This window comes from Callionymus lyra, chromosome 10 (genome assembly GCF_982586985.1).
Source record: "Callionymus lyra chromosome 10, fCalLyr1.hap1.1, whole genome shotgun sequence".
NCBI lineage: Eukaryota > Metazoa > Chordata > Actinopteri > Syngnathiformes > Callionymidae > Callionymus > Callionymus lyra.
In genome coordinates this window covers 22,802,907-22,827,062 of record NC_141827.1, presented here as the reverse complement: position 1 = coordinate 22,827,062, position 24,156 = coordinate 22,802,907, and the positions used below count along the sequence as shown (strand labels likewise).

Genomic DNA, 24,156 nt, shown 5'->3' with positions numbered 1-24,156 from the left:
GATTCTGATCCACAGACCTCAGAGACCGAGCTGGGGTGTAAGGCTGGATCAGATCAGTGATGTAAGGAGGAGTCTGACCATGAATAGATCTGAAAGTAAGAACCAGAATTTTAAAGTTGATCCTGAAAGAAACTGGAAGCCAGTGAAGAGTTTTAAGGATCGGAGAAATGTGAGTTCTTCTACTAGAGCGGGTCAGAATTCTCGCTGCAGAGTTCTGAATCAACTGCAGACGAGACAGCTCCTTCTTGTTAAGACATGAAAACAAACTGTTACAATAGTCCAGACGAGAAGAAACAAACGCATGGATTACAAGCTCCAGATCATGTTGTGACAACATTTTCCTAAGTTTAGAGATTTTTCTCAGTTGAAGGAAACAGTTTCTGGTCAGTTTTCTGCAGTGTTGAACAAGAGACATGTCTTTATCAAATACAACACCCAGGTTTCTCAGGCTCAGTTTGACAGACTGACCTAAGTCACCCAAGTACTGACTCAACCCTGGAATCTTATCATCAGGAGCAATCACCAGAGTTTCAGTTTTGTCCACATTAAGCTGTAAAGTGTTTTCACTCAGCCATTGTTTGATTTCTAGCAAACAATTGACTAAGCTGTTCAGCCTTTGGGGCTCAGTTGGGTCAAAAGAGCAGTAGAGCTGGATGTCATCAGCAAAAATGTGATAAGAAACATCTGGAAATCTCTGAATGATTTTACCAAGGGGAATCAAGTACAGCAAAAACAATAAAGGACCCAGAACAGAACCTTGAGGGACTCCACACAACAGATCTGCCGATTCAGACCTCATTTGATTGGCAGATACACTAAAACTGCGCCCAGAAAGGTAAGATGAGAACCATTCTAACACAGACCCAGACAGTCCCACTTCATCCCTTAGTCTTCTCAGCAGGATCTGGTGATCAACTGTGTCAAAGGCTGACGACAGATCCAAGAGAACCAGAACAGTGAATTTACCAGAGTCAGCCGACATCATGATGTCACTGGACACTTTCAATAAAGCTGTCTCCGTAGAGTGATGTTTACGGAAGCCAGACTGAAACTTCTCATGGATGTCGCTCTGATCCAGGAACAAAGACAGCTGCTCAGACACCACCTTCTCCAAGATCTTGGACAAGAAAGGGAGCTTAGAAATAGGCCTGAAATTACTGAGGTCAGTTGGGTCTAAGCCTGGTTTTTTGAGCAGAGGCTCCACAATGGCATGTTTAAATGCATTGGGAAAAACCCCTGTGGAAAGGGAGAGGTTTACCATATTGGTAACCCAGGGGCCAATTACATCAAATACTTTGATAAAAAGCCTACAAGGAAGGACGTCATCTGAGCAAGAGGAGGGTTTCATCTTGTTCACTAGTGCTGAAATATCACCCAAAGATACAGCAGTGAAGGATGACCAAGAGGAGGAGATGGGCTCAGAGACAGTAGGGGTTCCCAACAAAGGGGGAGAGATTTTCTCTTTGATCAATTTAATTTTGTCAATGAAAAATCTCAACAATGCATTGCTGTCAGCTTCACAGAAGACCGGCGTGATTTGAGGAGCAGGAGACACGAGAGAATTAATCGTGTCAAACAAAACTTTGGGGTTTTTCCTATTTGCTGCTACCAGTTTTCTGATGTAATCAGATCTAGCAGTTTCTACCATCTCATTGTAAGAAGTCAACAAATCCCTGAGGTGAAGTCTGTGCACCTCAAGTTTAGTAGACTTCCAGAGACGCTCAGTCTTTCGACAAAGTCTCTTCAGACTCAAGAGATCTTCATTTGTCCAAGGGCACCGTTTTTTCTGAATTTTCAAGTTCGATTTAACAGGTGCCACTTGATCCAGTATTTCAACACAATGATCAGTGTAACAGTGAATCAAACTGTCCACATCTGGACAGTCATCAAAGGAAAGACGGTCAAACATAGCAGAAAAACTGTCTGCAGTATCGGCTGAGATGACACGCCTCTGAGACCTAACTTTCAAAGGCTTAGGTTCAGGGATGAAGTCCAGGTTGAACAAGACAAGAGAATGATCACTCAGATGGAGATCATGTACAGATACATTAGAAATGTTCAGGCCAAGAGTAAAAACTAAGTCTAAAATGTGGCCTTTTTGATGAGTGGGTTCAGAAACATGTTGCTCAAAATTAAAGGCTTCAGTTAAAGTTAAAAGTTCTTTAGCAGAACAAGATGTGACGTCATCAACATGAAGATTAAAGTCTCCAAGAATAAGAACAGATTCCATCTGAATAATGGAAGATAAGAAGTCACTAAAGTCATTCAAGAACACCGCCGCAGGACAAGGCGGACGGTAGATTGACACACAATAGAAAGGTCTTGTAGAACCAACCAAGATCATCTGAGACTCAAAAGAAGTGAATTCCTGTGTCTGAATCACTTTGCAAGAACAACTCTCCCTAAAAACAGTAGCAAGACCTCCTCCACGACCAGAGAGGCGAGGCTTCCCCAGGACAGCGCTCCCTACTGGACAGAGTTCGTTCAGATGAATAAACTCTTCCTCTCTCTGCCAAGTCTCAGAAAGACATAATAAATCCAAATTAACTCTTGTGAAAAGATCATTAAGAATAAAGGATTTATTAGTAATGGAGCGAACATTAAGAAGTCCCACATTCAGCACCGATGACGTCACTGACGACGCCGCGTCACTGACAGGCGCGCAGAGCGGGATCTTTTGAAGCGAACAGCGGTCACGTGGGTACCAGCTGTCACTGAAGTTCAACTCGGTTGTAAAAGTCGACTTAAAGAGAGGAAATGAAAAAATCTTACCACCTTTCGTTGAGGTCTGGACAGACGGCAGCGCTGATGTGTCGTCATACACAGTGAGAGGAATGTCGATCAAACATCGATGACGTTCGATGACGTCAGAGTTGTTCCGAGCGATCGCAACTGCACGTCTCATCCTGACCTGTACTCCAGCCTGACTCGATCCCTTGTGGAAATCGCCCGGTACTCGAGAGATCAAACGATATTCCACAGAGTCCGAGTCGATGAGAAGCGGAGCCGGAAACACGTTCACCGGACGTTGGTAACTGACGCGAGTGAAGTCCTCCATCGACTCTCTGATGTTGAGAAGAGCAACACGATCATAGATCCGAGATGCTTGAGACATATCTTAAGTGATATGAGCATAAAATCCGGACAAGTAGTCGTTAAAACGACTGTTTTTGGCAATTATTGCAGGAGCTTACGTTTCAAGCAGCCGATCAAAGGCTCACCGGAAGCGGAAGGTGTGAGATTTTGGACTATTGTACATGTGTGAGATTTTGGAAATCTACACAGGTGTGAGATTTTGGACTATTGTACATGTGTGAGATCTTGGACTATTGTACATGTGTGAGATTTTGGACTTCTACACAGGTATGAGATTTTGGACTATTGATGTGTGAGATTTTGGACTTCTACACAGGTGTGAGATTTTGGACTATTGTACATGTGTGAGATTTTGGACTTCTATACAGGTGTGAGATTTTGGACTATTGTACATGTGTGAGATTTTGGACTTCTACACAGGTGTGAGATTTTGGACTATTGTACATGTGTGAGATTTTGGACTTCTACACAGGTATGAGATTTTGGACTATTGTACATGTGTGAGATGTTGGACTCCTCTACACCTGTGAGACTTAATACTTCTATACATGTGTAAGATGTTGGACTCTTCTACACCTGTGAGACTTTAGACTTCTATACATGTATAAAATTTTGAACTCCTCGCACCAGAGCGCCCGGAAAATTCAACTGGTGTACGACAAACTCAGCTCACTTCAAAGCTTCCACTGCAAGACGCCCAACTGTCGCGGACGGTGCAACTACGAGGACGAAGTCAACGAGTTCCACTGCCCTCTGTGTCAATCCGTCAACTGCATCCTCTGCAGGGTAACTGTTGTCTTCCCAAGTTTCTGTGCGAAGCTAATGGTGTTGTTTACAGGCCATACACACGGGCATGAACTGCAAAGATTACCAGGATGACCTCCGCGTCCGGGCGAAGAACGACGACGCTGCAAAGAAGACCAAACAGATGCTGGACGTGAGTCACACAATGTTGTCATAGAGCTGAGTCATCGTTCAGAGACGTTGGGTCCAATGTCTTTTACATTGTGTCACTTTCACAATGAAGAGGGACTTCTATACATGTGTAAGATTTTGAAATCCTCTACCCCTGTGAGACTTTAGACTTCTAAACAGGTGTGAGATTTTTAACTCCTCTACACCTGTGAGACTTTAGACTTCTATACAGGTGTGAGATGTTGAACTCTTCTACACCTGTGAGACTTTAGACTTCTATACAGGTGTGAGATGTTGAACTCTTCTACACCTGTGAGACTTTAGACTTCTATACAGGTGTGAGATGTTGGACTCTTCTACACCTGTGAGACTTTAGACTTCTATACAGGTGTGAGATGTTGGACTCTTCTACACCTGTGAGACTTTAGACTTCTATACAGGTGTGAGATTTTGAACTCCTTTTCACCTGTGAGACTTTAGACTTCTATACATGTGTAAGATTTTGAACTCTTCTACACCTGTGAGACTTTAGACTTCTATACAGGTGTGAGATGTTGGACTCTTCTACACCTGTGAGACTTTAGACTTCTATACAGGTGTGAGATTTTTAACACCTTTTCACCTGTGAGACTTTAGACTTCTATACATGTGTACGATTTTCAACTCTTCTACACCTGTAAGACTTTAGACTTCTATACAGGTGTGAGATTTTTAACTCCTTTTCACCTGTGAGATTTTGGACTTCTATACAGGCATAAGATTTTGGACTCTTCTACACCTGTGAGACTTTAGACTTCCATACATGTGTGAGATTTTGAACTCCTTTTCACCTGTGAGACTTTAGACTTCTATACAGGTGTGAGATTTTGGACTCCTCTATACCTGTGAGACTTTAGACTTCCATACAGGTGTGAGATTTTGAACTCCTTTTCACCTGTGAGACTTTAGACTTCTATACAGGTGTGAGATTTTGGACTCCTCTACACCTGTGAGACTTTAGACTTCTATACAGGTGTGAGATTTTTAACTCCTTTTCACCTGTGAGACTTTAGACTTCTATACAGGTGTGAGATTTTGAACTCCTTTTCACCTGTGAGACTTTAGACTTCTATACAGGTGTGAGATTTTGGACTTCTATACATGTGTGAGATTTTGGACTATTGTACATGTGTGAGATTTTAGACTTCTATACAGGTGTGAGATTTTGGACTATTGTACATGTGTGAGACTTCTGACTTATATACAGGTGTGAGATTTTTAACTCCTTTTCACCTGTGAGACTTTGGATTTCTACACAGGTGTGAGATTTTGGACTATTGTACATGTGTGAGATTTTGGACTTCTATACAGGTGTGAGATTTTGGACTATTGTACATTTGTGAGATTTTGGACTTCTACACAGGTGTGAGATTTTGGACTATTGTACATGTGTGAGATTTTGGACTTCTATACAGGTGTGAGATTTTGGACTATTGTACATGTGTGAGATTTTGGACTTCTACACGGGTATGAGATTTTGGACTATTGTACATGTGTGAGATTTTGGACTTCTACACAGGTATGAGATTTTGGACTATTGATGTGTGAGATTTTGGACTTCTACACAGGTGTGAGATTTTGGACTATTGTACATGTGTGAGATTTTGGACTATTCTACACCTGTGAGACTTTAGACTTCTATACAGGTGTAAGATTTTGAAATCCTCTACACCTGTGAGACTTTAGACTTCTATACAGGTGTGAGATTTTGGACTCTTCTACACCTGTGAGACTTTAGACTTCTATACATTTGTGAGATTTTAAACTCTTCTACACTTGTGAGACTTTAAACTTCTATACAGGTATGAGATTTTTAACTCCTTTTCACCTGTGAGACTTTAGACTTCTATACAGGTGTACGATTTTGAACTCTTCTACACCTGTGAGACTTTAGACTTCTATACAGGTGTGAGATTTTTAACTCCTTTTCACCTGTGAGACTTTAGACTTCTATACAGGTGTGAGATTTTGGACTCCTCTACACCTGTGAGACTTTAGACTTCTATACAGGTGTGATATGTTGGACTCATCTACACCTGTGAGACTTTAGACTTCTATACAAGTGTGATATTTTGGACTCCTCTACACCTGTGAGACTTTAGACTTCTATACAGGTGTGAGATTTTTAACTCCTTTTCACCTGTGAGATTTTGGACTTCTATACAGGTATGAGATTTTGGACTCCTCTACACCTGTGAGACTTTAGACTTCTATACAGGTGTGAGATTTTGGACTCTTCTACACCTGTGAGACTTTAGACTTCTATACAGGTGTAAGATTTTGAAATCCTCAAACCTGTGAGACTTTAGACTTCTATACAGGTGTGAGATTTTGAACTCTTCTACACCTGTGAGACTTTAGACTTCTATACATGTGTGAGATTTTGAACTCTTCTACACCTGTGGGACTCTAGACTTCTATACAGGTGTGAGATTTTTAACTCCTTTTCACCTGTGAGACTTTAGACTTCTATACAGGTGTAAGATTTTGAACTCTTCTACACCTGTGAGACTTTAGACTTCTATACAGGTGTGAGATTTTTAACTCCTTTTCACCTGTGAGACTTTAGACTTCTATACAGGTGTAAGATTTTGAACTCTTCTACATCTGTGAGACTTTAGACTTCCATACAGGTGTGAGATTTTGAACTCTTCTACACCTGTGGGACTCTAGACTTCTATACAGGTGTGAGATTTTTAACTCCTTTTCACCTGTGAGACTTTAGACTTCTATACAGGTGTAAGATTTTGAACTCTTCTACACCTGTGAGACTTTAGACTTCTATACAGGTGTGAGATTTTTAACTCCTTTTCACCTGTGAGACTTTAGACTTCTATACAGGTGTAAGATTTTGAACTCTTCTACATCTGTGAGACTTTAGACTTCCATACAGGTGTGAGATTTTGAACTCCTTTTCACCTGTGAGACTTTAGACTTCTATACAGGTGTGAGATTTTGGACTTCTATACATGTGTGAGATTTTGGACTATTGTACATGTGTGAGATTTTAGACTTCTTTACAGGTGTGAGATTTTGGACTATTGTACATGTGTGAGACTTCTGACTTATATACAGGTGTGAGATTTTGGACTATTGTACATGTGTGAGATTTTGGACTATTGTAAATGTGTGAGATTTTGGACTTCTATACAGGTGTGAGATTTTGGACTATTGTACATGTGTGAGATTCTGGACTTCTACACAGGTATGAGATTTTGGACTATTGTACATGTGTGAGATTTTGGACTTCTATACAGTTGTGAGATTTTGGACTATTGTACATGTGTGAGATTTTGGACTTCTATACAGGTGTGAGATTTTGGACTATTGTACATGTGTGAGATTTTGGACTTCTACACAGGTGTGAGATTTTGGACTATTGTACATGTGTGAGATTTTGGACTTCTATACAGGTGTGAGATTTTGAACTCCTTTTCACCTGTGAGACTTAAGACTTCTATACAGGTGTGAGATTTTGGACTTCTATACATGTGTGAGATTTTGGACCATTGTACATGTGTGAGATTTTAGACTTCTTTACAGGTGTGAGATTTTGGACTATTGTACATGTGTGAGACTTCTGACTTATATACAGGTGTGAGATTTTTAACTCCTTTTCACCTGTGAGACTTTGGATTTCTACACAGGTGTGAGATTTTGGAGTATTGTACATGTGTGAAATTTTGGACTTCTATACAGGTGTGAGATTTTGGAATATTGTACATGTGTGAGATTTTGGACTTCTACACAGGTATGAGATTTTGGACTATTGATGTGTGAGATTTTGGACTTCTACACAGGTGTGAGATTTTGGACTATTGTACATGTGTGAGATTTTGGACTTCTACACAGGTGAGAGATTTTGGACTTCTACACAGGTGTGAGATTTTTGACTATTGTACATGTGTGAGATTTTGGACTTCTATACAGGTGTGAGATTTTGGACTATTGTACATGTGTGAGATTTTGGACTTCTTCACAGGTGTGAGATTTTGGACTATTGTACATGTGTGAGATTTTGGACTTCTATACAGGTGTGAGATTTTGGACTATTGTACATGTGTGAGATTTTGGACTATTGTACATGTGTGAGATTTTGGACTTCTATACAGGCGTGAGATTTTGGACTATTGTACATGTGTGAGATTTTGGACTTCTATACAGGTGTGAGATTTTGGACTATTGTACATGTGTGAGATTTTGGAAATCTACACAGGTGTGAGATTTTGGACTATTGTACATGTGTGAGATCTTGGACTATTGTACATGTGTGAGATTTTGGACTTCTACACAGGTATGAGATTTTGGACTATTGATGTGTGAGATTTTGGACTTCTACACAGGTGTGAGATTTTGGACTATTGTACATGTGTGAGATTTTGGACTTCTATACAGGTGTGAGATTTTGAACTCTTCTACACGTGTGAGACTTTAGACTTCTATACATGTGTGAGATTTTGAACTCTTCTACACCTGTGAGACTTTAGACTTCTATACAGGTGTGAGATTTTGAACTCCTTTTCACCTGTGAGACTTTAGACTTCTATACAGGTGTGAGATTTTGAACTCTTCTACACCTGTGAGACTTTAGACTTCTATACAGGTGTAAGATTTTGAACTCCTCTACACCTGTGAGACATTAGACTTCTATACAGGTGTAAGATTTTGAACTCTTCTACACCTGTGAGACCTTAGACTTCAGTACAGGTGTGAGATTTTTAACTCCTTTTCACCTGTGAGACTTTAGACTTCTTTACAGGTGTTCGATTTTGGACTATTGTACATGTGTGAGATTTTGGACTTCTACACAGGTGTGAGATTTTGGACTATTGTACATGTGTGAGACTCCTATTCATGTGGAGTCACTCTCTTTGTTCAGAACCTGCTGCAGAGCGGCGAGGCCATGCATTGTCCGCGGTGCGACATCATCGTCCAGAAGAAGGACGGCTGCGACTGGATCTGCTGCGTGATGTGCAAGACGGAAATCTGCTGGGTCACCAAACAGGCTCGCTGGGGTCCGAACGTGAGTGAGCGGGCGACACAGAGAGTTGGTTCAACGTTTAACGGTGCGTCGTCTCCACAGGGTACTGGAGACGCAAGTGGAGGCTTCGGGTGTCGCGTCAACAACCAACTCTGTCATCCCAATTGCCAAAATTGTCACTGACATTTGGACGATGTCATGAATTAAAAACACTTTTTTTCTCATTGAATCTGAATTATAATCAAGATTATTGGGAGGCACTCTCCAAGTAAGGTTGAATGACAGAAGAAATGTAAACGTTCTCAGGGTACACTAGTAACACGTGTTATAAATCTTTAAAAAAAAGTGAATGTTTATTGTGCCTTAAAACCACTAAAGTATGGATACACTCCTTGCTATTTTTGATATATTGTACTTCATTTGTTCTCTGTAGAGAAAAATCAATGCTGGGAACTTTCATTTTTGTGTGTTTTGTTTCTTTTTCTGGTTATGTTAAATATAACCTAGTAGCTCCCAGTAGCTACTTTTTCTTTACCAATGACCCAGAAGGAACCCTTGCTAGCCAGTAGCTAATAGTGTGTTTAAAATACCGTCTCTCTTGTGTGTTGTGTTAGCTTGAAGATGATAATAATTGAACAGCGTTTGTTGAAAAGTATGGCGTTCCATAAGTGCCACAAATCGCCGTCTGCGGTTGCGTCGTCCTGCGTGTCATCTGACCATATGTTGCGTCAACTGTCGATCTGTTGCATGTTGTCCTGATGTGTTGTCTTAAATAACGATTCCTTTTTAAGAAGTTAAGCTAATTGCTAACCAACCAAAGCAAGCGGAGATGCTAACTCGAACAAATGAATGCTATTATGCTAAGCTAACAAAGCTATCAAATAAAAGTAACACATTTTCTTCTCATCATGGTCTCTTTAAAAAAAATAATCTTGGATAATATATTAAAAAAATGTAAGATTTGTGCCAAAGCAGAGGTATTGTGCTAACCATTATTTAAAAAATGTGTTATCCAAATAAAGTTCTCTTTTTTTGCCTTATAAAATGTAATTTACTTTATTTTGTATACACTTTTCAAATTTAAATTTAGGGGTCTGGCTCTGACCTTTATTCACGATATCTCTCAGGTGAGTGCATGTCAATTTTATAATGTTTTTAAATCACCTGATGGTGTATAATTTTGTTGAAATATTTTACCCTCACCGTGTTTCCATCCATCTCATCTACATTTCATTGACACACAGTCTGTCAGGATCTGTTACAAATGTAATAGTTTAAAGGAGAATTAATGTTCATGTTCCCATAGACTTCTATTAGTCTTAATCAGAGTCAAACTCAAGGATCAGGGTCCAAATATGGCTTTTTGAGTCATTTTTTTTGGCCCATGTGATGGTTTGCTCAAAATGATGCTGATTAAAGTTTGTCTAGATTAAATTGGATTAAGTTATCCTAGTTTTAAAAGTGTTTTAAGAACAGAGATTATCTATTTCAATAGAGAAGGTAAATAAAAAATTGCATAAACAGAGAAATGGTAGGAAGATAGAAATGTGATGGAAAACGAGTAGATGTTCTTGTTTATATATGTATATATGTATATATATACAAATATATGATTGCCAGAACATGACAGCGTTAGTTATTCTGTTGCATGTAAATCTTTCAATATTTAAAATGAAATATTTTTTTCACAAGAAATTATACTTATTTCTTGTCTTATTTAATATTGATAGTATTACTTTAAAAAAAGGGATGTTGCTAACTCTATTTGGGACTTTTCACGATATCATTATATCAAATTCTTCATTTTAATGTGAATAAATACATAAATAATAAATAAATAAATAAACTCTATCACCATATTTTTCACTCCCATATGTATCTTTAATTGTAATGATAGGGGACACCCTGGAAAGACAGCCATTTAATCACAGGAAGGCTCACCAAAACAACTCATATTATTTACAAAATATATATAATCTACTCAACCGTGACAGTCATCAGGGACGACTCAAGATGAACCAAGCAGTAATCTAGCAAGGGCTGAAGGGACACCCTGGAAAGGCACCAAGCCGACCACATAAGCTATAAAGAAAATTTGTTTTGAACCAACTACTTTAATTTCATTTTAAAAAACCAAGTGTAACTAGAAAAAGAGGAGATGAACTCACGTCACGGAAGATGGTCAGTCCTTGTCCGGAGCTCCTGAGCTGCTGCTGCTGATGTTGTTGTTCAGCTTGGAGATGTTTGTGTTTGGCAGACTGCAGACACATAGTGATCATCTCCAACATCTCTGGAGGTCCTCGAGGTTAAGATGACTGGAAAGGAAAGGGACGAGCAGGGTTAGAGGAGCCCAAGGTTGCAGGTGACACAGTGATGTGGCGCAACTTTGTGAAGCGCCGCAGAGCTGCAGGCTCCTCCTGCAGGAGGCGCGCTGATTGGCTCCTGCACCCCGGCTAGAGAAGGTATTTTTATCCTGGACTTCAGACCACGATTTATGTGTTGTCGAGAGGTGACTAAATACAGATCAATGCAAACACATACACACACACACAATTCAATCGTTGTTGTTGTGTAGATGTAAATTACATAGAAACCGTGAAAAAATTCTGTGTTATGTTCATAAATAGTTCATAGTAGTTAGTAGATTAAAAATACGTTTTAAAAACTAAATAAAGTGGTTCGCTTAACCCTGGAGGTTTAGGCAACACCGCCATCTATTGGTCGTTTTAAAAAATGCTTCATTGAAGGAGAATGAATTACAATAAATAATACTTGAGTTAGAATCATTTTTTTGGCGTCGGTTTCGAAACAAAACTGGAATTTACAATAAGTTGCTTATTTAAAAAATCGGATACTAGTCCTATGTGACGTAGAAATTCTGGTTCATTTAGTCGTCATTGTAGCAAAATAATAAAAAATAAAAATGATCATATTATAAATTAAAACGATAAACAATATTAATTTAAGGTTTTTGAATTGCATAATACATTTCGCGACATTGTAAATATTAGTCCTCTCCACTTTTAAGATTATTTACACGCTACACTTTTAAACATTATCATTCAAAATTCATTAATTCGACTCGTATCACCGTTTTAAGTGGAATTCGAGATATTTAGTTAAAAGAAAAATATTTTAATAATATACGGATCTGTCTTTGATGACGACAATTATATTCTTTGTAGGTCATACGTCATTTGAGAGTAAAGGAGGATTTGTTTTTTTTGTTTTTTAAAAAAAGAAAAATTGCAACGTTTCGCAGAATTTTATTTTTTTATTTTTTTATTTAATCATTAATATAGTTAATATTTTCCGTTTATTATATTATTCTTACTATATTAATTGCAGTTTATATATTTTTTATTTTTTAAAGGGGCGGGACGAAACGTTATCCACTTCCGGCATTTCAACTTTCAATTTTGTTTTCCTCTGTAAAGAAAAAGGCAAAACAACTGCGTCTCTTGTCTATTCAACAAAAAATCACCTAGAAATGTGTTAAATATATCGGGAAATGTTTTGAAGGAAGTCGTGGAAAAGAGGTTACGACACTTTTTTTTCGTTCTTGATCTTCACTTTGAAGTCATGTACGCAGAAAACAACCCGATCGATTTATCCCACGGTGAGTACATTTATTTGGCCAAGAAGTGTTTATAATACAGTGTGAAATATACTTATTTTAGTCTGAAATGAACAGTACCTTTTGTGTTTTGTGTTCCACATGTCTCTACAAAGTGCGTATTTAAAGTTTATGTTGATATTGTTACTTAAGAAGTAGGTTAATTCAAATGGTCAAGTTTTCTTTAAAGTGTCTTTGTGACGCAAACTGTGACGCAACTATCTGTAGTCGATTCACTTATATATGTTTATAGAGCGATTTTCTAGACCAGGGTCACAAAGCGCCTAAACAATAATAATTAAAAAAAATACTAAAAAAATATATACTAAAAAGATCACTTAACCTTAACTCGTACATAAAAAAAAAACAGCATTTGATTTTCTTTCATCTCTTGTTGGTTTCGTTTTCTCCATGTGACTCAATTCAGCAACAGGAAAAACTGGTTTACTCTAGAGTGTGAGTTTTATCATTCAGAAAAGTCCCCAAAAAATACCCGCAGTATTCAAAGTGATTCCTAGTCTGATTTGTGTTCCCTGCAGCCGAAGAGCTGGCCACGTCTCTGAGTAAAGCTCTGAGTTGTGGAGATGGCGAGAAGGCGTCCAGACTCTCCAGGGAGCTCTCAGAACTCAGCCTCCCCGTGACCGTCAGCATCCACAGACAGGCTTATCCTCACGAATCCTTCAGGTGCGACCCTTTCCAAGATTTATCATTACGACGGCAACAGGATTTGTGTTTACACTTGTTTGTGTCTTAGGTTATGTGTCGGCGTGGAGGACGCCCTGTCTGAGAATTGTGTGCCGATATCGGTCCAGGTTTTGTCGGAAATGACCATCTTGGAGCTGAAAAACGAGGTAAAATGAGTTTGAAGAGGTTGTTAATTATAACCACTGATGAGGCATCACGATAAAGTGTCTCCATTTTGAAAGCCCACTAGATGGCACACTCTTCTATATACCGTATTTTCTGCACTATTAGGCGTATTATAAGGCGCACCTTCAATGAATGGCCTATTTTAGAACTGTTTTCATAAATAGGGCGCATAGAATAAAAGATACAGTCAAACGTTAGACTGGGGTAGCGTTATGCATCCACTAGATAAAGCTTTGCTAAAGGGAATGTCAACAAAACAGTCAGATGAAGTCAAACTTCATTAAGCGTTCTGAAAACTCTGTTCACTCCCATGTAAACGATGTTCAAATAATGATTAAAGGCTTCAAGCAGCAGCACGTGAGACTGGTGTTGAGTAGTGAAGTTGAGTGCGTGTATGACGGCTAGAGCGTGCGTGTATGGCATGTTAAAGCACGTGTATGACTGGTTGAGCGCGCAGCAGAGTGATTTTGAGTGTACAACAAACAAGACACACTCGCTCAAAACGGTGGCAGTAATCTTACTCCATAGACGTCCGCCATCATGTGACGTGCGTCGTTAATACCACCCCCTGATGAAGCAATGACGTAATCCCGCCCACCGCATGGAGGAGTCATTGAAAGTGTTAGCAAACAAATCACCCACCAGGTAATGTTCATATATATGGTGCTCCGGATTATAAAGCGCACTCGTTTCCACTCGTTTTTTTGAGAAGCTTAAAGGCTTTTAAGTGCGACTTTAAGTACCGAAAATATATCTTTGCTCTGATTTACTAATTCAATAAAACCTGGCATCATTTTCAAACAGAGAGTGACATCTAGTGGCCTTGAAGACGCTGTATCGTGATACCTCATCACTAAACAATTGATCATAATGATAATTCCGATTTAAATATGATTTTTTTCCCCCCTTCATTCATAGATTCAGTCTCATCGATGTACCTTTTTTAAATTCAAACGTCAAAAATAACGATTATACAAAGTATTGAAACACGCTGTTGTGTCTCCAGATTAACAACACCTATGGGTTCCATCCTGACCTCCAGCGATGGGTCATTGGGAAGCGCCTGGCACAGGACCGGGAGACTCTGCACAGCCACGGCGTCCGATCCAGCGACGACAAGGCCTTCCTGTTCCTGCTGTCGCCCCGCGCCGCCCACCTCACGCATCGGCAGCAGCACCTGGAGCAGGATCAGCAGCTTTTCCAGGGTTAAATCTACACTTTTCAATTCCCCCCAAAAAAAATCAGTCGGTGAAATTATCTGACACTGATTGTCAAAACCAGAAATGGATTTCTTTGTTTAGTCTGTCGTGTTACATCCTCAAAGAGGTGACAAACTTGTTTTGCCATCTCTCCAAATAGATTCCTCATCCGTTACGCCTACTACGTGGCTGCCATTGGTCTATGATGTAATAATAACTCTAGCGCCACCTTCAATCAAATATGTAGCTTTCCCTTTAATCGTTTGATTTTTTTCTATATATTTTTCATGCTTGGGTGTTTAATTTTTATTCCCACAACTCACTTATTTTTTTTTTACATCATAACCACATGTGTATTAATATTTAACCAATGTTACCTTATTTTCTGCATTTTTGCACCATTAACCGAACCATAAGATTAAAACTGCAAAAAATAAAAAGCATGACCAGCACAAAAAAAAAACAAGTTCATGAAGAATTCATTTTAACATATAACTGAGACAGAAGGAATCCGTAGCTGGTTTCTCTGCAAAAATACAAATTTTTGTCATTAAAAATTTGTCTGTTTGACTGTTTGTAGTGTCAAGAGTCACAGACTGAAATTACTTTGGATAATATTAGGTCGTTTTTTCAAAATAAAACACTTTTCACACTGTTATTATAGTTAAATCAGATATACGAATAAATATATATATATTTTTTGACAACAAATGCCCCACGGCCTGGTTGTTGGGGATCACTGGGACAAGTAAAAAAAAAAAAATTAGAATAGAGATAATTACTAAATAAAAGGGAAATATACAATGTTTACTTTAAAACAAAACATTAAACTGGTATGTGTCACGTAAATAGAATAATGTTTTGTTTTCTTTCTGCCAAAAAAGAATGTCTCTTTAAACACTTCACTAGCAATGTTTATTTTTAAAGGAGCATAAAATGCTGCTACTAATATAAAGAATATACATTATATTCAAGCTTTGTACAATCAAATTCCTTTTTTTGAAGGCAAAATCTGGCAGTATTGAAAAGTCTTATTATTTTATAACTATTGTCAAGGAGCTTGTATTTCGCCAGAGTAACTCAAAAGCAGACGAACAGGATTGAATACAATTTAAGGAAATGTGATATTTTTTGTGGGGGTTTTGTAGTTCCAGATGTACATGTATAGCTTCTAATGTTGTCTATGTTGTTTTTAAATAACTCCCTTGGCAGAAGTATGTGTTATATTAGGGTTTTTTTTTTTGCACTGTAGATCTTTTAATCATTGTAATGATGCATTATCAAGTTTTTAACCTTTAGTCGTCACTTAATAAAATATGTGTAAATACATCATCGCCTAAAAAAAGGGAGAATACATAATCAATTGATTAAAAGTAGAAAATAGTTGAGATTTGACGTTCATTTATTGTTCAATTAACACGTGGTGTTATGGGTGATTGATCGTAGGCATCGTGGAGTCCATGAAGACATTGGATCTTATGCCCAGAGGTGGAAATGACGAACAAGTAGCTCAAATACAAAGGATTGATATCCCTCCTCCCAAAATTCAGACTCCAGAAGCTTCGGAACAGGTCAGAATGTACCCACACAGGTCATCCTTGTTCGTCACAGGTCCTTCCGTAATTTCTGTGCATCTTTTGGGATTGAGGATCTTTGGTTTCCTGGTGTCTCTTGGCAACATTTTTCTCACCCCTGAACTGTTTCTGTGGCTCCTCTCAATCCCCCCTTCATTCGTTGAACTCCCTCTTAATCACTGACCCTCCTCGATGATCCGCCTCCGCTGAGCATGTGTAACCTGTCTTTGTAGCCGGGCTGGGAATGTCCATCATGCACGTTTAAGAACAAGCCCTCGCGACCGGGCTGCGAGATGTGCAGTGCCGAACGACCGGAGGAATATGAAATCCCTGATGTCTGGGAGCCGGACCCTGACGAGGCGCTGCGTCTCGTGAAAGAAGAGGCGTTCGTGGCGCTGTACGAAGAGGTAAGGGTTGTAGGACGACACGTTACCCTGCCAGAGATGTGCGTGTGTTTTCTGTCAACCAGTTTTTTTAAAATACTTATACAAAGTTCCATCTGGCTGCTTACAAAATAGGCAAAGTTCTTACCTTCTGTATGGAAGTGTACATTTAAATATGTTAAGTAAGAGTCCGTTTTCTCATAAAACAAAGTCCAAAATCTCTCACATGAATAGGAGTCCAAAATCTAACACATGTATAGTAGTCCAAAATCTCACACATGAATAGGAGTCCAAAATCTCACACATGAATAGGAGTCCAAAATCTCACACATGAATAGGAGTCCAAAATCTCACACATGAATAGGAGTCCAAAATCTCACACATGAATGAATAGGAGTCCAAAATCTCACACATGAATGAATAGGAGTCCAAAATCTTACACATGAATAGGAGTCCAAAATCTCACACATGAATAGGAGTCCAAAATCTCACACATGAATAGGAGTCCAAAATCTCACACATGAATGAATAGGAGTCCAAAATCTCACACATGAATGAATAGGAGTTCAAAATCTCACACATGAATAGGAGTCCAAAATCTCACACATGAATAGGAGTCCAAAATCTCACACATGAATGAATAGGAGTCCAAAATCTCACACATGAATAGGAGTCCAAAATCTTACACATGGAGTCGAAAATGACAAATGACAGGAAATCTCCAAATCCCCGGGAATTAAACCGAAAAAAACAAAAAAACAAGAACAAGGACAAAACATTCAATCCAAAAAAAACATCTGAAATGCTCTTTAGGACAAAAAGGCAAAATCCAATAGGGGTAAAGAAAAATGAGATCACACTGGTCTGAAGGTCTAGCTGTGCCATCAATCAAGCCCTAGTGGACAGAGAATGAGAAAATAGGAAGTGACAAATCTTAATGAAACCACAATAAAAGAAAAACTCCCTCTGTCAAAAATAAGGCTTTAATCTCTTAGAAGAAAAAATAAATTCTAATGTTTTCCATAGCCTATTTAAGTCAGACACAGGGACTAAAACAGAAGTGTCCATCATTTTATCTTCTAGGGCGCTACTATAACATAAAACATTTTTTTAGAGGTTCTTAGTTTTCAAACTTCTTTTATGAGATTTCTGCCCATAAAATAACTATTACGTTTTGATAAATTATTAGAATGTTTTTACCATGTGACATTACTAGGGGCGAACATCTGCTTTAAAACTAGGAAGCCAATAATAAAGTGCCAAAAGCTGCTGTTCCTCTAAAATAGCCATAAAAATGGACTTTAAGGGAATTAAAAAAATGTAATAAAAGTTTGGTTAAAAAAACCTCTTGGATTTTAAACTCTCGTTTAACTAAAATCTAAACACCGTATGGGTTGAATTGTTTTCCCAGCATTCCCTTTGTATATCTTCAAATTGCATTAAAACCTCAAGTTATTCAGGCTCTTTGTTTGAATACAGCTTCAGATGGTGGAGCGAGAGAAGAACTACATGAGCTTATTAGCGACCGATGAACAAGATCTGATACCGAACAGAGGTGAGGAGAATTGTCCGATCTGCTTCAATGACCTGCCGCCAGGAGTGGGCGTCGTACTCAGGGAGTGTCTTCACACGTTCTGCAGGTAAAGTGCAGCCAGCGATTTGTTTAGTGGTGTCACTTTTAAATGCTTTGTATATCATTGTTTGCAGGGAGTGTTTGAGAGGAACAATAGTCAACACTCAAGATGCAGAAATCTCCTGTCCCGAGGAATGCAACAGTAAAGTGCTAGACCGAGAGATTGCTGCGGTAGGTGCTTTGACAATGACATTATTATGAGGTGAAATATCCATTATACATTGTTTCTGGCTCCCCCTACTGTTAGAAGATCATATCAGTAGTGGTATGTATAATTATAGCCCCGGGGGCCACAGTAATCTGACTTTAGAAAAGTTTCCAATGGCTATGTTTCTTCTGCTCTTATCTATCTTTTAGTTTTTCTTTTTATAGGTATTTGTTTCTATATTTTCTCCTTTGCTTTTATATCATATTTTTTAAATCCAATGTATATAAAATACAATTAAACAATTGATTATATGGCATAAGAACACTTTTTATTTTCATTTTTATTTTATTTTAATTTAAATAAATGTCAACTATTTCAACCATGCAATATTTGTATTCTTTATAATTATTAAATATAATAAATTAAAAACATTACATTATTTAAAATCCAATTAAAACTAAGGCTTAATTTTGAATTTACTTTCATGTATTTTGCACGCTAGTATGCTGAGCCAACAAAGCTATGAAATAATAGTGATAGATTTTTCATCATCAAGGTTTCTTTTTTTTTTTTACAAATCATTGGTAATGTGTGCCAAAGCAGTGGTATTATCTAAGTTGTTACACTCAAATCAAATATTTTTTAATGTCTTTTACTTTTATTTTTTTTTACATTATTCAGACTTAAAACTAAAGATCTGGATCTGAAAATATTCACAATGCCATTATATTACAATTTTATTTGTCCCTTCCTATTTTTGCTCAACGGTCTTGAATAATAGTATATATATATAGTACTAGTAGTGTAGCACTAGTGGCTGGGTCATGACATCATCATGGACAATAGAGAAATAAAAAAACAAAAACTCTAAACAAATAACGTCAAAATGTTACTTTTACGCTGCTGTATATCAGCAATGAGCTTTTTCAAATATACTTCTGAAGTAAAACTATAAACTAATTTAATAGCGTAGTTCAATGTGACAATTAAACTTCTTGTTAGGAACATAATATTGTTTTTTTCAGCTGCTGACGGAAGAGGAGCACCAGCGCTTCCTGGAACTGCGTCTGACGATCGCAGAGAGTCGCTCAGATCAAAGCTTCCACTGCAAGACGCCCAACTGTCGCGGATGGTGCATCTACGAGGACGAAGTCAACGAGTTCCACTGCCCTCTGTGTCAATCCGTCAACTGCATCCTCTGCAGGGTAACTGTTGTCTTCCCAAGTTTCTGTGCGAAGCTAATGGTGTTGTTTACAGGCCATACACACGGGCATGAACTGCAAAGATTACCAGGATGACCTCCGCGTCCGGGCGGAGAACGACGAGGCTGCAAAGCAGACCAAACAGATGCTGGACGTGAGTCACACAATGTTGTCATAGAGATGAGTCATCGTTCAGAGACGTTGGGTCCAATGTCTTTTACATCGTGTCACTTTCACAATGAAGAGGGACTTCTATACATGTGTAAGATTTTGAAATCCTCTACCCCTGTGAGACTTTAGACTTCTAAACAGGTGTGAGATTTTTAACACCTCTACACCTGAGACTTTAGACTTCTATACAGGTGTGAGATGTTGAACTCTTCTACACCTGTGAGACTTTAGACTTCTATACAGGTGTGAGATTTTTAACTCCTTTTCACCTGTGAGACTTTAGACTTCTAAACAGGTGTGAGATTTTTAACTCCTCTACACCTGTGAGACTTTAGACTTCTATACATGTGTGAGATTTTGAACTCTTCTACACCTGTGAGACTTTAGACTTCTATACAGGTGTGAGATTTTGAACTCTTCTACACCTGTGAGACTTTAGACTTCTATACATGTGTGAGATTTTGAACTCTTCTACACCTGTGAGACTTTAGACTTCTATACAGGTGTGAGATTTTGGACTCCTCTACACCTGTGAGACTTTAGACTTCTATACAGGTGTGAGATTTTGGACTCCTCTACACCTGTGAGACTTTAGACTTCTATACAGGTGTGAGATTTTGAACTCCTTTTCACCTGTGAGACTTTAGACTTCTATACAGGTGTGAGATTTTGGACTCCTCTACACCTGTGAGACTTTAGACTTCTATACAGGTGTGAGATTTTGGACTCCTCTACACCTGTGAGACTTTAGACTTCTATACATGTGTGAGATTTTGAACTCTTCTACACCTGTGAGACTTTAGACTTCTATACATGTGTGAGATTTTGAACTCTTCTACACCTGTGAGACTTTAGACTTCTATACAGGTGTGAGATTTTGAACTCTTCTACACCTGTGAGACTTTAGACTTCTATACATGTGTGAGATTTTGAACTCTTCTACACCTGTGAGACTTTAGACTTCTATACAGGTGTGAGATGTTGAACTCTTCTACACCTGTGAGACTTTAGACTTCTATACATGTGTGAGATGTTGAACTCTTCTACACCTGTGAGACTTTAGACTTCTATACAGGTGTGAGATGTTGAACTCTTCTACACCTGTGAGACTTTAGACTTCTATACATGTGTGAGATGTTGAACTCTTCTACACCTGTGAGACTTTAGACTTCTATACAGGTGTAAGATTTTGAACTCTTCTACACCTGTGAGACTTTAGACTTCTATACAGGTAAGTAAGTAAGTAAGTAATATTTATTTATATAGGTGTGAGATTTTGGACTCCTCTACACCTGTGAGACTTTAGACTTCTATACAGGTGTGAGATTTTGGACTCCTCTACACCTGTGAGACTTTAGACTTCTATACAGGTGTGAGATTTTGAACTCCTTTTCACCTGTGAGACTTTAGACTTCTATACAGGTGTGAGATGTTTAACTCCTTTTCACCTGTGAGACTTTAGACTTCTATACATGTGTAAGATTTTGAACTCTTCTACACCTGTGAGACTTTAGACTTCTATACAGGTGTAAGATTTTTAACTCCTTTTCACCTGTGAGATTTTGGACTTCTATACAGGTATGAGATTTTGGACTCCTCTACACCTGTGAGACTTTAGACTTCTATACAGGTGTGAGATTTTGAACACCTTTTCACCTGTGAGACTTTAGACTTCTATACAGGTGTGAGATTTTGGACTCCTCTACACCTGTGAGACTTTAGACTTCTATACAGGTGTGAGATTTTGAACTCCTTTTCACCTGTGAGACTTTAGACTTCTATACAGGTGTGAGATTTTGGACTCCTCTACACCTGTGAGACTTTAGACTTCTATACAGGTGTGAGATTTTGAACTCCTTTTCACCTGTGAGACTTTAGACTTCTATACAGGTGTGAGATGTTTAACTCCTTTTCACCTGTGAGACTTTAGACTTCTATACATGTGTAAGATTTTGAACTCTTCTACACCTGTGAGACTTTAGACTTCTATATAGGTGTAAGATTTTTAACTCCTTTTCACCTGTGAGATTTTGGACTTCTATACAGGTATGAGATTTTGGACTCCTCTACACCTGTGAGACTTTAGACTTCTATACAGGTGTGAGATTTTGAACACCTTTTCACCTGTGAGACTTTAGACTTCTATACAGGTGTGAGATTTTGAACTCCTTTTCACCTGTGAGACTTTAGACTTATATACAGGTGTGAGATTTTGGACTCCTCTACACCTGTGAGACTTTAGACTTCTATACATGTGTAACATTTTGAACTCCTCTACACCTGTGCGATTTTGGACTTCTATACAGGCGTGAGATTTTTAACTTCTTTTCACCTCTGAGACTTCTGACTTGTATACAGGCGTGAGATTTTTAACTCCTTTTCACCTGTGAGACTTTGGACTTCTTTACAGGTGTGAGATTTTGGACTTCTATACATGTGTGAGATTTTGGACTATTGTACATGTGTGAGATTTTAGACTTCTTTACAGGTGTGAGATTTTGGACTATTGTACATGTGTGAGACTTCTGACTTATATACAGGTGTGAGATTTTTAACTCCTTTTCACCTGTGAGACTTTGGATTTCTACACAGGTGTGAGATTTTGGACTATTGTACATGTGTGAGATTTTGGACTTCTACACAGGTGTGAGATTTTGGACTATTGTACATGTGTGAGATTTTGGACTTCTATACAGGTGTGAGATTTTGGACTATTGTACATGTGTGAGATTTTGGACTTCTATACAGGTGTGAGATTTTGGACTATTGTACATGTGTGAGATTTTGGACTTCTATACAGGTGTGAGATTTTGGACTATTGTACATGTGTGAGATTTTGGACTTCTACAAAAGTATGAGATTTTGGACTATTGATGTGTGAGATTTTGGACTATTGTACATGTGTGAGATTTTGGACTTCTATACAGGTGTGAGATTTTGGACTATTGTACATGTGTGAGATTTTGGACTTCTATACAGGTGTGAGATTTTGTACTATTGTACATGTGTGAGATTTTGGACTTCTACACAGGTGTGAGATTTTGGACTATTGTACATGTGTGAGATTTTGGACTATTGTACATGTGTGAGATTTTGGACTTCTACACAGGTTTGAGATTTTGGACTATTGTACATGTGAGATTTTGGACTATTGTACATGTGTGAGATTTTGGACTATTGTACATGTGTGAGATTTTGGACTATTGTACATGTGTGAGATTTTGCACTATTGTACATGTGTGAGATTTTGGACTATTGTACATGTGTGAGACTCCTATTCATGTGGAGTCACTCTCTTTGTTCAGAACCTGCTGCAGAGCGGCGAGGCCATGCATTGTCCGCGGTGCGACATCATCGTCCAGAAGAAGGACGGCTGCGACTGGATCTGCTGCGTGATGTGCAAGACGGAAATCTGCTGGGTCACCAAACAGGCTCGCTGGGGTCCGAACGTGAGTGAGCGGGCAACACAGAGAGTTGGTTCAACGTTTAACGGTGCGTCGTCTCCACAGGGTACTGGAGACGCAAGTGGAGGCTGCGGGTGTCGCGTCAACAACCAACTCTGTCATCCCAATTGCCAAAATTGTCACTGACATTTGGACGATGTCATGAATTAAAAACGCTTTTTTTCTCATTGAATCTGAATTATAATCAAGATTATTGGGAGGCACTCTCCAAGTAAGGTTGAATGACAGAAGAAATGTAAACGTTCTCAGGGTACACTAGTAACACGTGTTATAAATCTTTAAAAAAAAGTGAATGTTTATTGTGCCTTAAAACCACTAAAGTATGGATACACTCCTTGCTATTTTTGATATATTGTACTTCATTTGTTCTCTGTAGAGAAAAATCAATGCTGGGAACTTTCATTTTTGAGTGTTTAGTTTCTTTTTCTGGTTATGTTAAATATAAAATATCCATTTAGTGTTTTGAGAGCTGGAGTAGTTTTTGAGAGCTACAACCTAGTAGCTCCCAGTAGCTACTTTTTCTTTACCAATGACCCAGAAGGAACCCTTGCTAGCCAGTAGCTAATAGTGTGTTTAAAATACCGTCTCTCTTGTGTGTTGTTTTAGCTTGAAGATGATAATAATTGAACAGCGTTTGTTGAAAAGTATGGCGTTCCATAAGTGCCACAAATCGCCGTCTGCGGTTGCGTCGTCCTGCGTGTCATCTGACCATATGTTGCGTCAACTGTCGATCTGTTGCATGTTGTCCTGATGTGTTGTCTTAAATAACGATTCCTTTTTAAGAAGTTAAGCTAATTGCTAACCAACCAAAGCAAGCGGAGATGCTAACTCGAACAAATGAATGCTATTATGCTAAGCTAACAAA

General features: G+C 38.5%; 2 protein-coding genes across 3 annotated transcripts in view; both read left to right on the top strand.

Moving 5' to 3' along the window:
- LOC148070986 (uncharacterized) overlaps positions 1–9,937 on the top strand; it is a 110,149-nt gene extending 100,212 nt beyond the window's left edge. Inside the window, exons 27-30 of the mRNA XM_087801453.1 lie at positions 3,727–3,882; positions 3,935–4,033; positions 8,930–9,073; positions 9,134–9,937. Of these exons, the coding sequence (XP_087657579.1) occupies positions 3,727–3,882; positions 3,935–4,033; positions 8,930–9,073; positions 9,134–9,214 (480 nt within the window). The 3' untranslated portion in view covers positions 9,215–9,937. The remainder of the gene's footprint in view (positions 1–3,726; positions 3,883–3,934; positions 4,034–8,929; positions 9,074–9,133) is intronic.
- Positions 9,938–12,454: 2,517 nt separating this feature from the next.
- LOC148070985 (ranBP-type and C3HC4-type zinc finger-containing protein 1-like) lies at positions 12,455–23,463 on the top strand. 2 transcript variants are annotated; one of them, XM_087801466.1, is made up of 12 exons: positions 12,456–12,650; positions 13,187–13,331; positions 13,402–13,498; positions 14,524–14,722; positions 16,163–16,287; positions 16,524–16,697; positions 18,153–18,313; positions 18,381–18,477; positions 19,480–19,659; positions 19,712–19,810; positions 23,133–23,276; positions 23,337–23,463. In XM_087801466.1, the coding sequence occupies exons 1-12, from the start codon at positions 12,614–12,616 to the stop codon at positions 23,415–23,417; spliced, it is 1,539 nt and encodes a 512-aa protein (XP_087657592.1). In that variant the 5' UTR covers positions 12,456–12,613; the 3' UTR covers positions 23,418–23,463. The 2 variants fall into 2 exon arrangements, with proteins under 2 accessions (XP_087657593.1, XP_087657592.1); XM_087801467.1 differs by lacking the exons at positions 18,153–18,313; positions 18,381–18,477 and having other exon boundaries at positions 12,455–12,650.
- The last annotated feature ends 693 nt before the right edge of the window (positions 23,464–24,156 follow it).